General features: G+C 36.5%; 1 protein-coding gene across 7 annotated transcripts in view; it reads left to right on the top strand.

The window, feature by feature from the left end:
• The window catches only part of DIAPH2 (diaphanous related formin 2), a 921502-nt gene that overhangs the window by 67660 nt on the left and 829752 nt on the right, over positions 1–24090 (top strand). For 4 of the 7 annotated variants that reach the window (XM_055106523.2, XM_055106527.2, XM_055106528.2 and 1 more), the window contains 2 exons: positions 5545–5649; positions 10811–10831. In XM_055106523.2, coding sequence (XP_054962498.1) covers positions 5545–5649; positions 10811–10831 — 126 coding nt within the window. The remainder of the gene's footprint in view (positions 1–5544; positions 5650–10810; positions 10832–24090) is intronic. The other 3 variants (XM_055106524.2, XM_055106529.2, XM_055106526.2) reach the window with 1 other exon arrangement.

The following is a 24090-nucleotide window of genomic DNA, read 5'->3' on the forward strand; positions in this document are numbered from 1 at the left end:
TTAGTGGTTGAGCACAGTCTTGAAGTATAATAGCCAGATGTGAATTTGGAGGGGGCAAGGATGGGCATTAACAGATGGAGAGGATGGTAAAGATGACCACATTTCAGGCAGGGGGAGCAGCATCATGAGCAAAATAATGAGTGTGTAACAACACAGTTTATGTAGCAAAACTACAAACAACCTAACATTATTAAAACATAAGGGGTAAGATGAAAAGCGGTTAAAAGGCTGAGGTTGGGAGGTGATAACGCTAATAGCTCGCATTCTTTGAAAGCTAGTTAATATACACCAGGCTTGTCATGCATGATCACACCCAGTCTTGACAACATTCCTCTGAGGTGTATAATCTTACATTGCTCTTATTGTCCTGCCTGCCTCCCTACAAAATAATTCTGTGATGGCGTGATATCAGCAGTGTGTGCCATTAAAAACTGAATGGGTACACGGTAATGTAGAAATGTCACTGGAAGCAGAGAAACTGTCTACCTAGAGACTGCCAAAGGTGACGCCACCACACTCTTAGGCCAGGCTGTGAAGTATACAAATACAGACACTTAATCTTGTCACTGTTCCAGAGTTGATTCTACTTGGAGGTTGCGGATTGATGATAACCACATTTACAGGAGACTGAAATTTAACCAGAATTTTTTTAGGCAATAGAGACATAGCCCAGCATATGTGAGCGGAACATAGGGATTTTGATGAAAACAAAAACAATATGAGTCAGCAGAATGATGTACTTGGCCAGTAAGATAATAAAATCAAGAGGGTGAATTAACAGAGGTGTAAGTATTTCAAGGTGAGGGAGGTGGACATTCTTTCCTACCTTGCATTTGTTAAACCACAGAGTATTTGAGAGACAGAGAGATGTGGACACCAACCCATGTTACATGAAGATAAGTTGAGTACTTTAGCCTGAAAGAAGGAATGTGGTCTTCAAATAACATTTATGTGGCTCTTGAATTAATTTCCTTCTGTCCAATCTGACTTTTCTTCTTAGTTCGACTCTTATCTCTAGTCACTTAAATTACTTCAGCCCAAATTATTGAACATAAGAAAAATCCACTCTGGCAGGTTTAAATAGAATATAATTTTAGAGGATATTACGTAGTTCTTGAATTAACACAGTTGCAGAAACAGGCTCTAGATAACATTATAGGACTAACTTCCAGAACCACACAACTGAAATACAGTTCCAATTAAGGAGCTCTTATCCCAGAACTATTTGATCAAAATGTCTTAATGAAAAAGACACAGTTAATGCCATCAGTTCTGTAACAACATCACCTCTGTTGCCACCTACATCAGCAAAATGAATGGCCTATTTGTGGCCTGCTTCCTCACATAGTTCACTTCTAAATCTACACCTCCTATGCATGCATTTTATTGGTGGAGACTAAGCCACATGCCTGCACTCTAGTTAAAAGGGAGACTGACAAATGTAGTTTTTATGGATTCTACCTTTGTCAGGTGGGACTGACAATATGAGGATGTATTAAATTGTAGAGGGTATGTTCAAGTGATGTTGAGCAGCAAAAAATGACACATGACCGCTAGAGTTTCCTGACCGGTCTCCTTCCTTCCAGTCAGATTTTTTTCATCCTTTGAGACCCACAACCTGGTGAAGACTTCTCTGACCTTTCCATCTGCCCTGTGTTTCCAAAGAATCTGATACATGCCTCAGTTAGAATTATTTGTTACTACTGGACCATAAATTATTTATCCAACAAACATATATAGCATTTACTAAGTATCAGGCATTGTTCTAAGTGCTTTATAAATAATATGTAATTTGAGTATAAAAACAGTCTACCAGATTAGACAGCCTACCATAGTTTCTGGTGTGTAGTGTGTGTTCAGTAAATAAGTGATTCAGAATTTTAAAAGAGAAGAAAAAAGGTCATGCCACCCACCTTAACACACATTATTTTGTTGTACATATTTCATGTCCAATCATTGAAGGAAAAATTTGGCAAAAATTAAACTACCCTAAGATGAGTGGGGCTGTCTGAGGACGTAGGGAGTACACTGTCAGTTGAAATAGATACATATGCTGGGTGTGGTGGCTCACGCTTGTAATCCCAGCACTTTGGGAGGCCGAGGCGGGTGGATCACTTGAGGCCAGGAGTTTGAGACCACCCCAGCCAACATGGCAAAACTCTGTCTCTAAAAATACAAAAAATTTAGCTGGGTGTGGTGGTACGTGCCTGTAATCCCAGCTACTTGGGAGGCTGAGGCAGGAGAATCGCTTGAACTTGGGAAGCGCAGGTTGCAGTGAGCCGAGATCAGGCCACTGCACTCCAGCCTGGGCAACAGAGCAAGTCTCCGCCTCAAAAAAAAAAAAAAAAGGAAATAGATACAGAACATAGATGAGCATCTGTGGACCACATTATAAGTGCTATCCAACCTAGTTTCTGTGATTCTACTGTGATTCAACAGTGCCAGAGCCTATGAGAGAGAGATGAAAAAGATGTCTTCTGCCTTCTAGTAAGTCATTAACAAGTAAAATATCCAAATGAGAAATAACATTAGATAGAAAAGTGGGGATAGGGACAGTGATCCAGGTAATTAGGAAGAAAGGTCATGTATATATACACAAAATTTATAGGTATTGACTATGAATGAATCATCATAGGAGTTGCTGCAGTGGTTGCAAATATAGATTTTTGCTGTCAACAAAGTTATTATTCAATAGATAGATGCAATTTGTCTACTTTTGAGGATTGTCTTCCACATTCTCACATATGCATCTTTAAAATAACTTTGATGCCAGGCGTGGTGGCTCACGCCTGTAATCCCAGCACTTTGGGAGGTCGAGGTGGGCGGATCATGAGATCAGGAGATCGAGATCATCCTGGCTAACGCAGTGAAACCCTGTCTCTACTAAAAATACAAAAAATTAGCCGGGCATTGGTGGTGGGCGCCTGTAGTCCCAGCTACTCGGGAGGCTGAGGGAGGAGAATCACTTGAACCTGGGAGGTGGAGCTTGCAGTGAGCCGAGATCGCGCCACTGCACTCCAGCCTGGGCGACAGAGGGAAACTCCATCTCAAAAAGTAAAATAAAATAAAATAACATTGATACTGTTCTTCGCCAATTAGTTTACTTTATCAAAAAAAAATAGAATGCTCAGAATTTCTGTAAGAGTAAAGGGATAAAAATACTGATTTGTTTTCTTAAAAAATTTAGATATGATTCACATACCATAAAATTCACCCTTTTACAATGTGCTCTTTTTTTTGCTTTTTCTTTCTTTCTTCCTTCCTTTTTTTTTTTGGAGACAGGGTCTTGCTCAGATTTCCAGGCTGGAGTGCAGTGACAGGAACACAGCTCACTGCAACCTCCACCTCCTGGTCTCAAGCGACCCTCCTGCCTCAGTCTCCCAAGTAGCTGGGACTGCTGGTGCACACCACCATGTCCAGGTAATTTTTTAAAAGTTTTTATAGAAGCGAGGTCTTGCTATGTTGCCCAGGCTGGTCTCAAACTCCTGGGCCCAAGTGATCCTCCTTCTTGGGCCTCCCAAAGTGCTAGGACTTTGGCATGAGCCACTGTGCGTGGCCAAATTCATAATTTTTTTTTTTGTATATTCAAAGAGTGTGAAACTAGCACAACAACTTTGAGAACAGTTATATCACCCCATAAAGAAACACCATACCCATAATCAGTCAGAATCCAAACTCCCTCCTCTTCTCCCCTGGCCCTGGCAACCTCTAATTTATTTTTTGTCCCTATAAATTTGCCTATTTGGGACATTTAATATGAATAGAATCATAGAATATATGGTCTTTTATAATGCTTCTTTCACTTAGCATAATGTGATTTCAAGATTCATCCAGGTTATAGCATGTATCAGCACTTCATTCCTTTTTAGAGCTGAATAATATTTCATTGTATGATATGCCACATTTTGTTTATCCATTCGTCAATTGATGGATGTTTGGATTGTTTCTACTCCTTGGCTATTATCAGTAATGCTGCTATGAACATTCGTGTGCAAGTTTTTGTATGGACATATGTTTTCATTTTGCTTAGGTATGTAAGCTGGGTCATATGGTAGATAAATCTGTTTAACTTTTGGAGGAACTGCCAGACTGTTTTCCAAAGTGGTTGTATCATTTCTCTTTCCCACCAGCAATGTGTGAGGGTTCCAATTTTTTCAATTCATTGCCAACATTTATTATTTTCCTCTTTTTTTCTAGCTATCCTAGTAGAAGTGAAGTAGTATCTCACTGTGGTTTTGATTTGCATTTCCCTACAGATTAATGATGTTGAATATCTTTTCCTGTGCTTATTGGCCATTTGTATATCTTTTTTTTTTTTTTTTTTTTGAGATGGAGTCTTGCTCTGTCACCCAGGCTGGAGTGCAGTGGTGTGATCTCAGCTCACTGCAAGCTCTGCCTCCTGGGTTTGCGCCATTCTCCTGCCTCAGCTTCCTGAGAAGCTGGGACTACAGGCACCCGCCACCACGCCCGGCTAATTTTTTGTATTTTTAGTAGAGATGGGGTTTCACCATGTTAGCCAGGATGGTCTCGATCTCCTGACCTCGTGATCCACCCGCCTTGGCCTCCCAAAGTGCTGGGATTACAGGTGTGAGCCACCGTGCCTGGCCTGTATATCTTCTTTAGAAAAATGCCTATTCAAGTGTTTTGCTCATTTGTTACTGGACTCTTGTCTTTTTATTACTGAGCTGTAAAAGTTCTTTGTATATCTGGGTACACATCTATATCAGACATATGATTTGTAACCATTTTCACCTATTCTGTAGATTGACTTTTCATTTGGTGTTGCATTTTGAGGCACAGCCATTTCCAACTTGGTTTTGTGACCCTGTCAAGGGTGTCTTCATATGTCACAAGGATTACCATGAATTTCAAAATGAAGAAAAACAATTTGTCTAATCAAAGTGTTATAAGTGTATATATCACAAAATAAAGGTAGATTTCCAACTGAATTAAAGTTTATTGAACCTCAAAACAATGTGTTCTTGTAACTGAATACTTTTCCTTCTAATGAGTGACATTTATTACCGCAATACCGCTGTTTCTGCTTTTTTTTCTTTTCCAAATCCAACAACTTCTTGTGAACTTTCTTCAGTGACATATTACAGATATATAGACCCTGACAATTTGCAAATTGTATTTGCTTTCCCAGGTAATAATGATCCTAAGGGAGCATATGCCAAACAGCATTTTGTGTGTGTATTTGCTATCAAGATAAATAAAGAGCTTTGTTAGCATAGATACCATGTATATCTATGTTATAAACTGCCAATTTATTCTGTGGAATAGTTTTAAAAATATTTTTTTCTTTCTGCTCAGTAGTTGGCTAGGTAGAGATGTGAACCATGAATACATGGTACAATTTACACAAAACTGTGGTATCTAGAGTGAAAAATAATAGCGAAGTATCCCAAAAAAGGATTTTTGACATTAGTCACCACATGAATTAGTATTTTAAGACATAGAAATTATTAATGTTTACTAATCACTTTCGAAGCTCTTAAGTGGAAATTTATCAATGCTCACAGTAAATGTTATCTCTTACAGGAGGACATGAACCTTAACGAAGAGAAAAAAGCTCCTTTACGAAACAAAGACTTTACCACCAAACGTGAGATGGTTGTCCAGTATATTTCTGCCACTGCCAAATCTGTAAGTAGGGAGATTTTTCTAGCTCCAACAGAATGAGCAATGAGCTTAGCATCATTTTGCTTAAAAATAAACAAACCTCAGCTCTTCAGATTACCTCATTGTACTCATATAGACTGTTCAGAAGACAATTTATATATGTTATACATTTAGTATTAAATATATATTTTTAAACTATTCATCATTAGAAATGGGACGTTTCCATTATTACAAGCAAGACAAAGGATACAAAGCTCTGAGGTAATCCAGTCCAGTCCTGAGCTTTTGTGTACATACTAAAAATCGACTGCATTTTGCAGATATTCCGCCAAAATGTGGTTTGTTAGATGAAAATTTCGGATTTTGAAGAAGGTACAACTTAGTATAGTCACAGCTTAAGTTTACATTAAAGCTACATGTCTGGTGTCTACTTGCATGAAACTTTTAGCCATATTTTTTAATTCGCAGTTAGCTTTTTTCATAATTTTATATGATGCAAACTAAGCTGCCTCATAATTGCTATTGTATAGCTTCATTTAATGTAAAGGATGTCACCTAATAGGAGCTTTAATCAAATCTGTTTGTGAGTCCCAAGACTTGAAAGTAAAGTTCATTGAAAGGACTTGTCATTATTAGGAAAGCGTGTGTTTTAGTGGAGTATTTTGCTCTGTTCTCTTCCTAATGCACTTCCAAATATAGTCTTAAGCTTTGATTTTTTTTTTTTGGTAAGAAAAAATTGTATTTTTGAAATAGCAAAATGCATCTTTTACATTTCTGTAAAGAAAAAGCTTTTAGGCCGGGCGCGGTGGCTCACGCCTGTAATCCTAGCACTTTGGGAGGCCGAGACGGGCGGATCACGAGGTCAGGAGATCGAGACCATCTTGGCTAACACGGTGAAACCCCGTTTCTACTAAAAATACAAAAAATTAGCCGGGCGTGTTGGCCAGCGCCTGTAGTCCCAGCTACTTGGGAGGCTGAGGCAGGAGAATGGCGTGAACCCGGGAGGCGGAGCTTGCAGTGAGCCGAGATCGCGCCACTGCACTCCAACCTGGGAGACAGAGCAAGACTCCGTCTCAAAAAAAAAAAAAAAAAAAAAAAAGAAAAAGCTTTTAATACCTAGAGTTCATAAAATCACTGTATGTGTGTATATGTGTGTATATATATGTATACACACACAGTGATATTTTGTGTGTATACATATGCGAGTACACACACATACACTATTTAGGTCATGTGTTTTGAATTTCATAAGTTGACCATTGCAGAAAACAAGTCTTCATTGAAAAAATATATTCTAAAGTTATTTGGCTATCCTATTAATGCTATTTCAGTACAGCAATTCCAGTGGCAATTACTAATGCATTTTGCCATGAATTCTACGATTGTATTGATTCTATATTGTACTTGAAACAAGCTAAATCTGAATGCTGAACTATTTAAACATAACACATTGCAGCTCCGCCATAGCAGAGCAACAGCATGTTTTTTAATTTGCTTCTGGTATCCAAGGGCAGAAATATGTTTCAAGTGATAAGTGAAATTTGCCATGAGCGTCGTTTTCAATAGAATTAGGTGATGCCATAGGGTTTTACTTTGAAATTCTGATGAATCTCTTCTCATTTTTGCACTCAAGTTATTGTTCACCATAAAATGCTTTAGGAAATGCAGGATGTACATTCAATGTTATTTTTCAAACACCTAAAGGCTGATACACTAGTAAATCTATATGACTGAATCTGAGTGCAAAGTACAGATAATAACATATGAATAATCATGTGGTGGTTTTAATGATAAGATTTTGTTAGAGTCTCTGGCTCATTTGTTGTTGTTTGTGTAAGTGGAACTGAATATAATGATTATATGAAACTCTTATTCCTTGACCTTTTGAGTATTACATGATTTCTGTGCAGAACTTGTTTTCATTTATTCTCATATTATTTCCTCTTCAAGTGACCAAAGAAATGCACACTTCAAGTTATATACTGATTTTTCAGATTAAAATGCAAAAAATTGGATAAATATTAGATGAGCTCACTTGAACTGCATTATTCAAAAGATGGAAATTCAATGTTCCTCAAAAGACATGAGAATTCTATGTTTAAGGCATTAGCCTCAAAATCAGAACTACTTAAGGGCCCTTATTTGTTTCATTCAGTGTACATATGAGCACCTGAAATATGCACAGCACTCTGATAAGATTTCCAGGATTATACATATTTTTGCTAATATTTTTTGTGGGCCAGATACTATGATGGAAGAAAGCCTGTTGACAAGCATTTTTGAAGCTTTCTCATCTTGGAAAGACGTTAATTAGTACTATGTTTTCTATCATTAAAACCACAAAAATTAGTTATGTAATTTCCTTTTGAAGGTGAGAGGGTTGGCCTTCAGTGACAAACAATAATCTAACCTTTTTACCTTTTCATTATCACAACACTAAAGTTTGCATTTAGAGTAGACATGATAGTTACCACTACTTTATGAAAATGCTTTCTAGTTAGTCACAGCTTTCATCTTGAGGTAGCAAAGTTAAGGGCTAGAGTCCCTGGTGGAGAAATGTTTTATAGTCACATGTAAAACATGTGAGAATTGTAGTTAAATTTAAATGTAAATCATACATTTTCCCCGTTTAACACCTGCATTAATCATTTTGTATGGGATCTAAAACTAGATTTTAGATAGAAATGTCTATCATGCTCCTGGGTTCTTGAGTAAGGACATAAAAGTAAAATGAAGCTATACACCAATATGTGGTCAAAACTCGTTTCTAAAGCAAACAAGAGTCTTTTGTCGTGTAATTAACTTTGCTAAAATTAGCATGGAAAAGGAGACTATAAAGGAAACCATAAGATAATAATAAAAACTATTGCTTAGTTTTTTCTTCTTGAAGTCCCATAATAGAGAATGTTAAATTGTGTGAATGTTAAAGGAAAAAGTTTGAATAACTCTGTCCATGATGAATGAACTTTAAATAGAGGGATGGAGAAGAACCTTCTTTCTGCATTTTATCCTCCATTGTTCATTGTAGGAAGCGTAGTTATGGATCTGACGTAGGGTAATAGGAATATGTAGATAATTTGACCACAAATAACCTGGAAGAGTCTATATTTTCAAAACACCAGCATATGTTTTCAGAAAATGGAAAACCAAGCTTTGTTAATATTGCAAAAGTTGTCCTACCGATTGGTAATCCTGAAACAATATGTTGGTAATTTAGAGGGGATCTCACGGGCACTTAACAGCACATATAGACATTTATGAGGAAAAGTTATTCACCGAAGTCCCAACGTTAGTTTGTCAAATGCCAGTGTCATTCCTAGAATGTTAAGGGATTGGTTTATTTTGAATTTAAATCATAACCTTTGAAATTTTAAAATATGTAAAGTTATATTTTTTAAGACATGTGAACCATTGAGAGGCAGCATTGGTTTTTTTTTTTTTTTTAATCTCAGTAGGAAACAATTTAAAATAGTGGTGCTAGCTACATCTGCAGATTTGTTAGACTGACCTGTATAATGAGTAGTTAAAAGTTGCAGTATATCTATATGTGTATGTGTATACATGTATTATGGTTTTGCTTTTGTCATTATCAGATACTCTTTCAGGTCTTTTCCAGGTATGATCTGGATATGATCAAACAGTTGAACCCAGACATGGCCAAAATATTTTCTCTTAGCTTCTGTTGGGTACTAAATCTTATCTATTGCCGTTTGTGCTTTAGCTAAATGCAGTTATTTTGCAATGCAAATGAATCATTAAATGGGCCATATTCTGGTTGTTTCACTGAGTATAGACTTGCTTTAATTGTTAACGCAGGCTCACATTCTTTTGTTAGTCTCATGTCTGTGCTAAATAAACAAGGGACAAATACGACCTCTGTCTTTTCGGTGGGAGGAAATAATTGAGGTCAATAGCATATCTTTTAATTCAGAAGACTGTTAATGGCACCAAAGAGGCTTTTATTCAACTAAATAATCACTGCTTGTAAATAGTCTACTGAATGAATATTTAAGAAAGCTGCTTCTCTATTCTGAGATTCATGGATTCTTCTGAAATAATTTACTTGGAAACTGTCATTATCTTTTTGTATTTTATGATATCCTTTTCAACATAGGATTCTTACTGGGGTTTCAGTTAAATTTGATTTTTATTTTTAAAGCACTAGCTGAAAAATAGAACACATTTTGATAATAACTGCTATCGGATTAATGGTTTTGTATTGTGGCTTAGCTGTTTTTTGGACACTGCTTGATATTCAAGTGTGGGAATCTGATAACAGTGATTTGATTTATATTTGAATTTTTGGATAAAATTATGTTTAGGACTATGAGTTTACTTCCTGCTTTCTTAAACACAATTCTGCCTCTCAGAAATTCTTTTATCACTTATCCATTAGGAAAGCTCAGTTGGAGCTGCAATTTTTGAACTATTTCCTCCTTCTGAACATGTGCATGTTTAGATGTAAAATGCTTCTTTGTCTTCACATTATGTAGAAAATTCTGATCTTATAATAGAAATGCCAGGATTACCTAGAAAACTAGAATAATAAGTAATCTATCTTTTTTATAATTTTCAAGTATAATATAAAACAGTATCATACACCTTAAATTTATAACAATAAAAAATATTTGTTTTTAACCTAAAGTTTACTTCTGAACTTAATGCATGACTTTAAATGTAACATTTATATACTAAAATACCTTAATAGTATACCTGCCATAAGAAGGTGTACTATTTCAACCTTGATAGTATACCTGCCATAAGAAGGAAAGAAAAGAAAAGGCAATATTGGAAAAAACAAAATTTCTATTGATAATTTTTTCAGGGACTATGAGCTGGTAAAAAAATCTGATGCCTGATTACACTTAACATTGCATAACTTGATATTTAGATTATACTATATGAGAAGCCCATTATAGTACATTAAAAAAATCCTCAAATAGTAATTATCACTTATTTGAGAATCCTTATTCTGTAGACTTTACACATTTTTGAAACATAGTAGAAATTAATGTTGATGTATCTGTTTTAGCCTGTATATCTAAAGTATCAAAAATATAAATAGGGTTAGCTATTTACTAATTTACTAAACACTTAACCTCTGTGAAAAGCTTCTGACTACTAATATTGTTGCTGTTTGTTTTTTTTTACACCATAACCACTCTTCGTTGACCACTGCATGCAGATAGTTGGAAGTAAAGTTACGGTGAGTACAAAAGATGTGTTTTACGCTTAGATATGAATTTGTGGTTTTGTAAATTGTGATTTTTGCTTGTAGTATTTTATATGTTTGGTTCTTTTGGTATATATTTTACCAAAGCAGTGAGATGAATATTATGATCAGGTGATTAGAATTTAGCCTGGACAAGTATTTTTTCTGTGGTTTTTGGGAGATGTTTTAGAACTAGAATATGCTTGTATATTTTATCTTAGAAGTTTTCACCTTTTTTTTTGTTTTTGGAATTATGCCTGTGTCAGTCTTTATGATTCTGATGAAATTGTATGTTTTACCTCAATTTATCAGGAGGAGAATCCTAAAATGTTGGTTTATGCTAACAGGAATTCTTATTAAAATATGTCACTTTGATTTCAGTATGATTGAGCACATAGAGTAATGAAAACAACCCTTTCCATGCAGTCGGGAGGCCTGGGTGCTTGTCTTTGTTGTATGCTACTAATCAGCTTTTGCTACTTTGGGCAAGTCATGTAATTTCTCTGGGGCTCAATTATTAAATGGATAAATTGAAATGATTAGCTGAAATTATCTTTTAAGGTTCTTTCCGTGGCTGTCATTTAAAGGTTTTATATTCCAGGCACTATATTTCAGTGCTATAATTACATGATACACTATTATATAACACGCCCAAAGTGGCCCGTACTGTGATTGAGAGCTGTTTGTAATTACCTTATCTTCATGACTAAGCACTCCCTAGAGAACAGGGTGGTAGGAAACATTATCTTTAACGTCACCGAGTACTGATGTATCTAGAATAGTGAATTTATTTGTTCATTTTGCTTTTAAAAATTGATTCCTTCTTTTCATTATCTTACTCTTCTTTTTTTTTTTTTAAATTCACGAGACATCTGGGGGAAAAGCCATCATCCTTTCAGGATAATTTTAAAAATCGAATATTTATTTAGTGCTTATTATATGCCAAGAATTATTCTAGGTGCACTGATGACTGGAAAATAAGAATGAGATAGGACCTAGTTGATATGTGTTGAAATAATCAAACCTTAAATTATGCATGCTGACTATAAATGTAATAGGAATTCATAAGTAGGAGAGAGAAGTAAGGTTGGAGTAATTAGAGAAAAATCTGTGTAAATTTCTGCACTTAAATTGGGCTTTCAGGGAATAATTAGTTATGATGGCTGGGGTTTGGCTAGGGAGGAGAGACTGTGGAGAAGCTCTCAGATTCTGGAAGTAATATTAAATGCAAAGGCCTGAAGAGAACCAAACCATGTGTGTGGAGGCAGAGAAGAAGGAAGTGAGAGATGAGGTTGACTTTGTTGAAACAAAGAATGTATATTGGAAAGAGTAAAAAATCAAGTTGAAGGATGGTCTTGAAGTCCAGGCGGCAAATTATAAATTAGTTTGAGCAAGGAGGTAACATGATGGAAGCAGTGTTTAAGAAAAATAAATTCGATAGGTGGATAGGCTGGATTAGGCTAATGGTTCTCAAACTGGAAAGTACATGAAAATGCAAATTTTGTCCTGCTCCAGGAAGATTGTGATTCAGGTGGCCTGGGATATGGCCACGAAATTTGCATTTTTATCTAGCACCTCCAGAGATTCTGTTAAGGTAGTATGAGAAGTATACTTCACACTTTAAGAAGTACTGGATTCTGATAGAGAGACTTATTCGGGAAGCTACCTAGGAGATTTTTGAGTGATTCAGTGAGGACTTGTATTAAAGTCCTCACTTTGAGGCTAGGTGGGGTTAAATAACGAGTTTGGGGAGATAAGAGATTTTTAGCTTATTTTAATGAGGGCTGGAAGCAGCCTGTATTTCTAGTCTTGGTACCAACTCTCTCCCCTAATTACCCACACTGTTACTTCCTTAGTTCAGACTGTCATCATTTAACACCCCTGTGATTGCTGTAGCCTACCAAGCAGTCTCCTTGTCTTCAGTCTCTCACCCACCCATGCATATTCTACACTGTTACCAGATATCTTGCTCCAGCAGTACCCTCTTATCTGTGGTTTCATTTTCTGTTTCAGTTACCTGAAGTGCAGCACAATAATACATTTTGAGAGAGAGAGACCATATTCACATGTTTTTTTTTTTTTTTTTGAGAAAGGGTCTCACTCTGTTGCCCAGGCTGGAGTGCAGTGGCATGATCTTGGCTCACTGCATCCTTGATCTCCCGGGCTCAAGCCATCCTCCCACCTTAGCCTCCAGAATAGCTGGGAATACAGGTGTGCACCACCATGCCCAGCTAATTTTTGTATTTTTTTTGTAGAGATGGGGTTTTGCCATGTTGCCCAGGCTGGTCTCAAAGTCCTGAGCTCAAGCGATCCGCCTGCCCTGGCCTCTTAAAGTGCTGGGATTACAGGCGTGAGCCACCACGTCCGGTCCACATAATTCTATTATAGTATATTGTTATAATTTTTCTATTTTATTAGCTATTGTTAATTTCTTACTGTGCCTAATTTATAAATTAAGTGTTATAGGTTTATATGCATAGGAAAAAGCATACTATATTTAGAGTTTCAAAACTATCCACAGTTTTAGGCATCCACTGGGTGTCTTGGGGCATACCTCCTGTGGATAAAGAGAGACTACTATATTTCCCTCCTCAAAACATTCAAATGGCTCCCTGTTGTCCTTTGTGATCTCATCCCTGCCTGCTTCTCTAGTTTCATCTCCAGCGTCGTTCTTACTGGTCTGGTACCGGTCTTCTATCTGCATAGGAACACTTGGCAATTCCTTCATGCCTTATTCTTTAATACCTTTAAATCAAGCATGTTCTATTTTTTTGAGCTGGAATGCCGTTTTCTTCTTTAGTGTGTCCGCCAAGCTCCTAAATATCCATCAAGATTAAGCTTCCTGTAAGTCTTAGAAGAAGCTGTCCTAGGTAACTCCTTCCTTCCCATAGCACCATGTTTATAGCTCTATTGTTATATTTAACATATTTTATTATAATAAGTCATTTATATGTTCTTTTTCCACAATGTACACAGCTTCTGTGTTTAAGAAACTAGGTCTAACGGGGAAGACAGACAGGTAAACAGAATAAAGATAGAACCTGAAGATGCAATATGGTAAAATGGCAGGCCAGCAGGCTATATGTAGTGTATATATATATATATATATATATACACACATATATATATATTTCCCAGAGTGTTTTGAAAAACAGTATAATGAGGTACGTGTTTTGATCCACAATGTAAACTATTTCATACCCATTGTCTTATCTGTGACCTCCTCACATTTGAGTTTGCAAATCCTGCTATAAAGGGAAGAAACTATAGGAATTAGCTTCTAGAGGAAATGATTAGGGGTTTGTCCTAGAGTTTAGGTGGGACGGTTGTCTTAAGGAAGAAATTTTTTTTGTTTGTTTGTTTTTCTGCAACTAAAGGGAATAAGAAAACAATATGTAAGATCACTGGTGAAAACCAGGTACAAAAGGGCTTTTGCATCATGGTCTCAATCTTCAACAGATGGAGAGGTTTATTCATTGATAAAAAGGGCAGGTAGGAAATTTATAGAGGTGTTTCAAAAAGAAATTCTAGAATAATCACTTTAAGTATTGCATTTGCCCAGAGATTACATACATTGGTCCAAAAATGAGTGATACGAAAGCTAGACTGAAATCCGACAGATGGAATATGTAATGAACTAGGAGGTCGGCATGGGCCTGTTTTGCGTTTGTCTAACCAATGTTGATTAGAAGCAGAAATGGAGGCATTTGAGGCCCTCCTGATCTTGAGCTACCATCAGTCTTTACTTTTCACTATCCTATATAAATTGTACTTTAAAAGTCAAGCCAGGAAACTGCCTGTTACCTGAACAAAACCACCCCCTTAGCCTCAGGCAGTATTGCTTCTGACTTTGCTCAAGGGATCTTTTTTGTATAGAATGTTTTCTTTCCTTTGTCAACATTCTAGCCATCCTCCACAGCTCTTCCATGAAGCCTGTCTTGATCTTGATCCGCTCTCCCATTTCCACCTACAGTAATGTATCTGAACTCCTATAGCACTTTATTTTTAACTTTTAGGGAGTCACTCTTAACTTTATCTTACAGTTCCTATTTCTTTATATATTCCTTAAGGGCTTTCAGAATACTCCTATTTTACTTTATGCCTGTAGTAATTTATATCCTTAAATAATACTGTCTCACATACTATGAGTCTTTGTATATCCACGATACAGACTCTATGAAGGAAGGCAAACTTTAGTAGCAATCATGGGTTTAGAGGCAAATGGACCTGGTTTCAGATTCTGTCTCTGCTATCCAAGGTCACATACTAGCTGTGTGACCTTGGATAATTTACTTCTCTGAATCTCAGTCTTTTCATTGATAAAATGAAGAGAATAATACTAAATTTGTGATATTTTTGAAGTATATTGTTTATGTTTAATATATTTAACATGTAAAGAATCTTGCAAATAGTAGGTCTGAATTACATTTTTGTTAAATGTCTTGAATTCTACAAAATGCTTGATATGAAAGACATAAAACATAAAGACTACATGGTAAATTGAGATAAGACTGAGCTGCCTTTTTTGTTGTTGTTCAGTGTTCAAGATGTTTGCTATTTGAAGATTTAAAGGGAAAAATGGGATTTATTCTGGGTCAAGAATGGTGGGAAGGATTCAGCTGGATGCTGGAAGGAGAATGTTTTGCCTGTTTATTGGAAGCTATTTGTTATGTGGTGTGGATTATTGCTGGGCTTTGAGGAAAAAAGTAAAATCATATATGATCTCAAGTTAATATTGACAAGATTATTTTAAAGATTTAATAAAATAGTTGAGGATTTGGTATAGATACTGTCTGTGATGGGAAATGATAAAATATCTTTCTGGTAGATCTCTAGAAATAGCAAAGAGAATTTGGAGTAGGGAAGAGATAAAACTGAATTACTTTTTTCAATGGCTTCTTGTTCTAAATAACTGTTGCAGAATTTTGTGAAGCAAAATAAATTGTTTTTATTATTTAGTAACAATGCATGAAACAGATTTAGAAAACAGCTAAAATGATTGATTTTATTTCACTACAAGCCAGGAATAATTTATCCACAGGTAGAAAAATAAGCATTCTTCTGTGACAAAAAGTAAGAATTGATATGATTACATATGATAGTTGGAAAATAGCAAACATTGTAATGACCAGACCTTATAATTTTAAATAAGAGGTAATTTAATAAGTTGGCAGTAGCAACGGCTTTTTGGGAAAGCATTTGTCTCGGCATCAGAAGAGTCTGAGTTTGAATCCTGATTCACTACTCATTCATTCCCTGTGACCTTGTAAACCTCTCTAGACTCAGTTTCATTCCTTTCTTGAACACAAAGTTACTGGGTACTTATTAGTGCCAGGCATTATTCCAGTTGCTGGAATGATGAACCATACAGATAATGTCTTCATGGAACTTACATTCAAGATGGGGAAACAGACAATATGACACATATAAAATATAATGACAGGTAAGCGCTATTAGAGAAAGCAGAGAGTGATCAGGGTGTGGTATTTTAGATAGGCGAGCTCTTTGGGCAAATGACATTTGAAAGGAGACCTGAATGAAAATGGGAAGAGCCATGCAAATATCTAGGGAAGAGAGAACATCAAGTGCGAAGGCCTTGAGGCAGGAGTGTGCTTGGAGTATCTGAAGGAATAGCAGAGGTCACTGTGCATGGAGTGGGGTGAACAAGGGAAAGTATGGGGGTGTTTAATCCCAAGACTTAGGGTGACTAAAAACATATGTTAAGCATAGTTAGTGGGTTGTTAATTTGGAAAGGTAAGTTCAGGTCATTTTAGGAGAGATATTTTGAAGAATTGTCACTTTAATAGCCAGCCAGGAGCCCTGGAAGGGTTTGAGCCATGGAACGACAAAATCCAAGGTGTATTTGGGGAAGAGAAAGGTAGCAGTGGAAATTGGAGAGGTTAGATATAAGGGCAAGGAGATCAAGCTGGGGGTTGTTGCTGTAGTTTAAGTAATAAGGGTGCTGAACTGGAGTGTGGTTAGTAGGAACTAAATGGAGGATATAGATGAGAGACAGAGACTGTGGAATTAAAATATCCCAGCCTCAGCAAATGATTTTAAAAGGGCAGAAGAGATGTATGAATCAATAATGACAGAAATTTCAAGCATGGGTGACCAAAATGACTTGAGCATTCATAGAGTAGTCAGGGACAAGACCGAGTTTGGAGTAAAAGAAGATTGAGTTCAGTTAGATATGTTAATCAGGGAGAAATTACTAGAATCACAATAGCAGGAGTAAAGGTATCACCATGCAAGAACATTTATTTAGCTCTTACAGCATTAGCAGTATAATTTTATAATTTGGTTCTCTGTTTCAAACTACTGCTTTTACCATTTTAAATGTACTCTCTGTATATTGCTGCTGAGACTGTGTTGCTGATCATTCTAATAACATTTACCTGCTTAAAAGCTGAAGCCTGAATATCTTTACTAGGTATTGAAGGCCAAGTATACTTGTAGATGATTCAGTGGACCAAGATAGAGAAGAGTGAATCATTTTGGTGGCTTGTAGCATCATTTACCAGATAAACCATCTGACATAAAATTAAGAGGTCATATTTGTACCTTTTGCAATGTTCCTAATAATCTCAGTCAAAAAAACAAGCCCATAATAGTGAAGGTCAGATACAAATGCATGCTTCTTTGCCCTAATGGAGCATGGGAATCATGAGCACTAACTGAATGACTGTTGCAAGAGTTTTCTCAAAATAGAGCCAAATGAACTCCCACCTGCCAGCCGGCCCTCTTCCAGGCTGACAATGACGGTAATACTGAGAGTAAGTTTCTGTTAAAAGTATAAACATGGCTGGGCGCCGTGGCTCACGCTTGTAACCCCAGCACTTTGGGAGGCTGAGGTGGGTGGATCACTTGAGGTCAGGAGTTCAAGACCAGCCTGGCCAACATGGTAAAACACCATTTCTACTAAAACTACAAAAATTAGCTGGGCCTGGTGGCAGGCCCCTGTAATCCCAGCTACTAGGGAGGCTGAGGCAGGAGAATTGCTTGAACCCGGGAGGCAGAGGTTGCAGTGAGCCGAGATGGTGCCACTGCACCCCAGCCTGGGTGACAGAGCGAGACTGTGTCTCAAAAAAAAAAAAAAAGGATAAACATATGATCAGGCTTAAAATAATAAATTTAGTGTTATCTATGTATTACTTACTATAAGCTGCCTGATAGTAATATACCTAAAATACCACCAAGTGTGGCAGCATGCTTTGTAGGCTGTTAAGCTGCTACTACATTAATAAATTGAAGTTTTATTAGTTTATTTATAGAATAGTATTTGATAATTACCTCACGTAATATTACACTTGTGTCAGGCCAATTATTTGAATATGTTCTGTGAAAAAAGATTAAATCTTATTTTTCCTTTTTTCTCCTTTTTATAATTGTGTAGTCCAGAAGGGGGAGACAAAACATTGATTATTGGAGGTTGAAGTAGCTGGTTCGTGATGATAAAACATTGTGTTCTTGTATTCCAATTTGATTTTTTTTAATGGGTTTAGAAATTGTAGGATAGTTGCTACTGTAAAATATTTAGTTTTATGGTGGTGATAATTTTGTTAAAAATCTAAATTCAGTCAGAATAAAAATAATGCCATTATTTTAAACTAGCATATATAAAATAGAAAAACTCATTTGGTGATCAGATGAAAATAAGACCTGAAACTATTTAATGATGGTATATTATAAGTGATCTTTTAAAAATAGCACAAACACTATTAAAGTACCAATTTCAGTCTTTTCTAATTTCACATTCATTATGTGCAACGAGTAGCTACTTTCCCATTTCCTAATGTTTTAACACTGCAAGCTAACTTGTATATTATACTTATTTTGGATAGGGGTATCTGTATATGTTTTGAAAGGTTTTGTTATTTGAATTTCCCTTCATTTTTGGAACACTATCGTATCAGTTCCTTCCCTTCCCGTGCATTGTCATAAATTGCATTATTTCATCATGCCAGATTAAATTCATTGTTCAATGAATGCTGAAATATAGATTATGAAATATTAACAAGTCATCTTACCTTGGGCATTTGGAAATGTCTAAAAGACAGCATGAATGTTAGTATTATGTTTAGACATGTATTTTGAAAATTGATTATATTAATATTTATGAATAGGGGTCATTATGTTTTATAATCTATCCTGATATTAGAAATGAAAAGATGTATATTTCATGTATGATTTTGCATCACAAATTCATTAGCTGTGCATTTTGATTGTGATCATGTTGGATATTTCTATTGAGGATATTTTTCTGTGTGTATAATCAGGTAAAAGAATCAATTTAAAATCTGATGCTTGATATAAGACATTTAAGACTAGTATAGCCATTATTTTTTGTACTGGATTGGTTTATTTTACTAATAATGGAAAAAATTTTGATCATCTATGTAGAATGATGTAATTATATGATGTCTTTTTTTGTGTGTTTTTGTTGTTAAGTAATATAGTCTCTACAATATATATCCTTTAAAAGCTCTGTATAAAATTTGCTGTTGCCATTATAAAACTTAAAGTGGCATAACAGAGGGATTTTTTTTATGAGTCAATGCTTCCTCTATCCAGATAGCCTTGTCGGCAGGGGAAAAAGAGGAAACAATCAGATTACAATCAATGTTTAGAAGTTACCTTAGGCTAGATGTAGTTGGCTCATGCCTGTAATCCCAGCACTTTAGGAGGGTGAGATGGGAGGATCACTTGAGCCCAGGAGTTCAAGATCAGCCTGGGCAACATGGCAAGACCCTGTCTCTACAAAAAAATAAAACAATTAGCTGGGTGTGGTCGCACACTCCTGTAGTCCAATCTCCTAGGGAGGTTGAGGTAGGAGAATCTCTTGAGCCTGGAAGTCAAGGCTGCAGTGAGCCGAGATGGCGCCACTGCCCTCAAGCCTGGGTGACACAGTTGAGACCCTGTCTCAAAAAAAAAAAGTTGGCTTAGCTACTGTATATAAAATTTTGGGCCCTTTTCTCATATATTTGATTCCATTTTTCATTTTAGTTAATCAAGTTTCTTCTGTCTGTTTATCTGTTTGGAAAGGACTGTTTGGTTGAACAAACATTAGTTCCTTTGAATAAGTAGAATAGGATAATCTTAAAAAGAAAAAGGCCGCCTTAGATTTATGAAGTGTTTCAGAGTGTTTAAAGCCCTTCATGTATTTCCTCACTTAAGCTACGTGTTATATGTATTTCTGTAGGTTCGTGCATCAGTTTTTCAGAAGACATTGCCTCCATCTCCAAATTCTTGGAGGCTAGTTAGAGTCTGGCCTTATCCCATGGAGATTTTTTTGGCTGAAAGCTATATGGACAGTCTTTTGAGTAGTTTGTACTGACCAAGGTATTTCCTGTCAGTGGTCCACTGATATTCATAACATTTAAAAAGATACATGATATTCATAACTTGTATTAATATCTAGTTTATATGCTTGTATGAAATGCTTTCTGGGTCTGCATTGCTAAATAATGGTGATGTGACCAGTGACATTTAGAGTAATTTTTTGTACTGTGGTCACCATAATTCGGATACCATGATTATTACATTAATTGCATGTGCTTTTATAGTTGCAGCCATAATTACCTATTAAAACAATATAGAAAAAAATGAACTTTAACAGCATCAAAGATATTAAAAGCATTTGGGTTCATTTTTTATGCTGATCTGTTTGTAAATTTTTAGTAACCTGTCATGGTTCTTTTCTTTAATGAATTTGTGATCTAAGGAGAAAATAACTGCTTGTGCAATGTAACTCTTGTGCTTGGAGAACATAACTGCTTTGTATATTTCTGGTAAATCATTTATTTTTATTGATGATTATGATGCTTTTTTGGCAGAGTGCTTATCCACTCAAAGAGCTGTTCTACGAAGTGTGATTGGTGTCTGTATCTAAGATAAAACATGTATTCTATGTGTTTATATATGTCTCTCTATATCTATTTATCCATCTTTCTGTCTATCCTCCCAAAGTTAAATGAGCTTAAATAGGTTGCCTCTGTGTTAGAAAGCAGAGAAGTATTACTAGAGAACTGAGGCTCTTCCCCAAAATTATTTCAGATTTTCTTATTGTGTGGAGTGATTTTGCTTGGAATGAGAAAAGCTATGTGTTACTGGCTGAATTGTTTCCCCCCCCTCCCGCCCTCCCCAAATTTGTATGTTGGAACCCTAACATATCAGAATGTGACTGTGTTTAGAGATAGGGCTTTTAAAGTGTTAAGTTAAAAAAAAAAAAGAGGCCTTTAGTGTGAGCCCTAATCCAGTCTGACTGGTGTCCTGGTAAGAGGACATTTGGACACACAGAGAGGTGCCAGGGTTGTGTGCAGACACAGAGGAAAGGCCATTTGAAGACAGAGAGAAAAGATGACCATCTGTAAGCCAAGGAGGGAGGCCTCAGAAGAAACCAAACTTACTGACACTTTGGTCTTGGACTTTTAATGTCAAGAATGGGGAGAGGGGCCGGGTGATGTGGCTCATGCCTGTAATCACCAACTCTTTGGGAGGCCGAGGCAGGCGGATCACTTGAGGTCAGGAGTTTGAGACCAGCCTGGGCAGCATGGCAAAACCCCATCTCTACTAATAATATCAAAATTAGCTGGGTGTGGTGGCACATGCCTATAGTTCCAGCTACTCAGCAGGCTGGGGCACGAGAATCACTTGAACCAAGGCAGAGGTTGCAGTGAGCTGAGATCGCGCCTCTGCACTCCAACCTGGGCAACAGAGTAAGACTCTGTCTCAAAAAACAAACAAACAAAACACAAAACAACAAAAAAAGGGACAACAAATTTACAAAAATAAACAAAACAACAAATTTCTGTTGTTTGTGTTCCAGTCTGTGGTATTTTATTATGGCAGCCCTAGCAAAGTAATACAGTATGTAACAGTCATTTTGTTGTATTTAACACTGAATAATAGTGAACTTTTAGAGAACACTAAGTGCCAAGAACTATGCTAGGCAAGCTTCATGTAAAACCTAATTTAATCCTCATAAGAATTATCACCCCCATTTTATAGATTAGGAAAGTGTGGCTTAGAAAAGTAGGTACATTGTTTGGGGTTACATAGTAAGTAAGTGGGAGAGCTGGGATTTGAATCCAGTCAGACTGACTTCAGAGCTTGGCCTCTTAACCAATAACTAAGTAAGATTTGGTGGATTTCAGGCAGTTGTGGATAATAATTGACACCACAGGTGTTCATCCTCTCTAACACTGTTAATATTTAGTCTTTCACCATGTGCTAGTAGGCAATGCTTATTTTCTGCCAACTGGAGAATACCTACAGTCATACCTACAACACGGAGAGAACCTTGCCCATGGAAAAGCTGCTACATTACAGAGAATTAAAGACCTCTGTGCACGTGTTGCTCAATGGGCCAAAAATGACTCTGCTGACATGGTCTTTGTGGCTTTCATAGCAGATGTTCACGAACAGGTAACATCAATGCAGATAAACCATATACTCAGCAATTTAAATGTGAGGAAAAAGATACATAAATATTAGAAAGAATCCCATTTTTAGCAATGGCCTATAATTCTAAGCCATTTTTCCTGTGTCTGAAATAGATTAACCATTGTGCCTCTTCGAGTTTTTTTTCTATCTGTGTGTTCACCTTTCTTATGCACGCTTGCCTTTTATAATTAATTTCAATTAAACATTAGTTTTGTTTAAATAATACTGTGTAATTAAAATGCTTATGTGCTCTCAGAGGGCAAGGACCATGTCTTAATACACTTTAGACATTTTTAAATACACTAGGCTATAACAGCAATAAAATAATTAAACATCGTTTTGTTCAATCTCTACATATTCACAATTCCTCTGACACTGAACTGTGTATAAACTAAAATCAGAAAGCTGCTAGTTATTTTATAATGCTTCTCAAAACAGAAGTCCTCTTCCATTGGAAATGCAGTCTAGCATCTTAAAATCTTTTTTTTTCTTTCAAGAATAAAACTAAATTTCTTCTATTGTAATTTAGGTCCCTTGCCTCTTGGTAAGTTTTCTATTTCTGCTGAGGACCGTTGTTCATCATCACCCATGCAATCTCTCTTAGAGTACTCATAGGTTTAAGTGGTCCCTCAGCTGCTGCTTCTCCCACTTCCTTTAATTTTTCCATATAATACTGCCTTCTTTTTAATTGCTTTTAGAGTGTCTACAGTTTGGGGCCTCAGAAGTGGAAATGCTACTTGATAATACACCCAATCTAAATGTTCATTCTTATTTTACTCAACGTGTGTGTGTGTGTGTGTGTGTGTGTGTGTGTGTGTGTGTATACTTCCTCAGTTTTGGTGGTGCCTCTTCTATTGATGGTGATTGTTATTTTTTTGTTATACAGATGTGACTAAAATTGAGAGTTTTTTCTCCCCGTTCTCTTCGCATTATCTAGGAAACTCCAAAGATAGCTCTTCATCATACCAACTCGAAACATCTTGAGTGTTCACCTGGAGTTTTTCTCCAGTTGTTTTCGCTTATAGCTTGGTGTGCGAAGTTAATCATACCCATAGGAAAGCCACCACATGAAATGGATGCTTAGAGCATACGTTAAAACACAGTGAAAATCATAATATTTGGGCTTTGAAGACCTGGGGGTTTAGGTCATGGCTCTCTCTCTTAATGGCTAAGTGATTGGGGGTAAAACACACTCAACCTTTCTGGAGCCTAAGTCTCTTTATCTATACTTACTCTGTCATCCTAATAGAGTTACTGAATACTTTGTAAACTGTAAAACACAGTACACATTTAAATCATTATAGTAATCAGTTAAGGAAGTGATTCTCATGGTAATTCCTAATATATATATTTTTGAAGAATGTGTTGACCACAACTACTGCCACCTTTTAGTGACACATACATCAATGCATTCGTTCCTTTATTACTCAGTGTTAGTTTAGAAGCCAGTTATAGTTATAACCTTTGTAAAAGCTGACGTCTTCTAAGGTAGCCCCTAGGCTACAGACTACATGTAAAGTTACCCTTTTTATGAAAAGCCACAAGCAACTGTGAAGATTATCCCTAATCTTCCATCTAAATATGAAAATATTTGCATTTTAAGCTGCATAACCATGGTATCCTTTTCTTCTTTTCTTTTCTTTTCTTTCTGTGTTTTTGAGACAGAGGCTCACTCTGTCACCCAGGCTGGAGTGCAGTGGCGCAATCCCTGCTCACTGCACCCTCTGCCTCCTGGGTTCAAGTGATTCTCTTGTGTCAGCCTCCTGAGTAGCTGGGACTACAGGTGTGCGCCACCACACCTGGCTAAT

Source organism: Pan paniscus, chromosome X (assembly GCF_029289425.2).
Source record: "Pan paniscus chromosome X, NHGRI_mPanPan1-v2.0_pri, whole genome shotgun sequence".
Taxonomy (NCBI): Eukaryota; Metazoa; Chordata; class Mammalia; order Primates; family Hominidae; genus Pan; species Pan paniscus.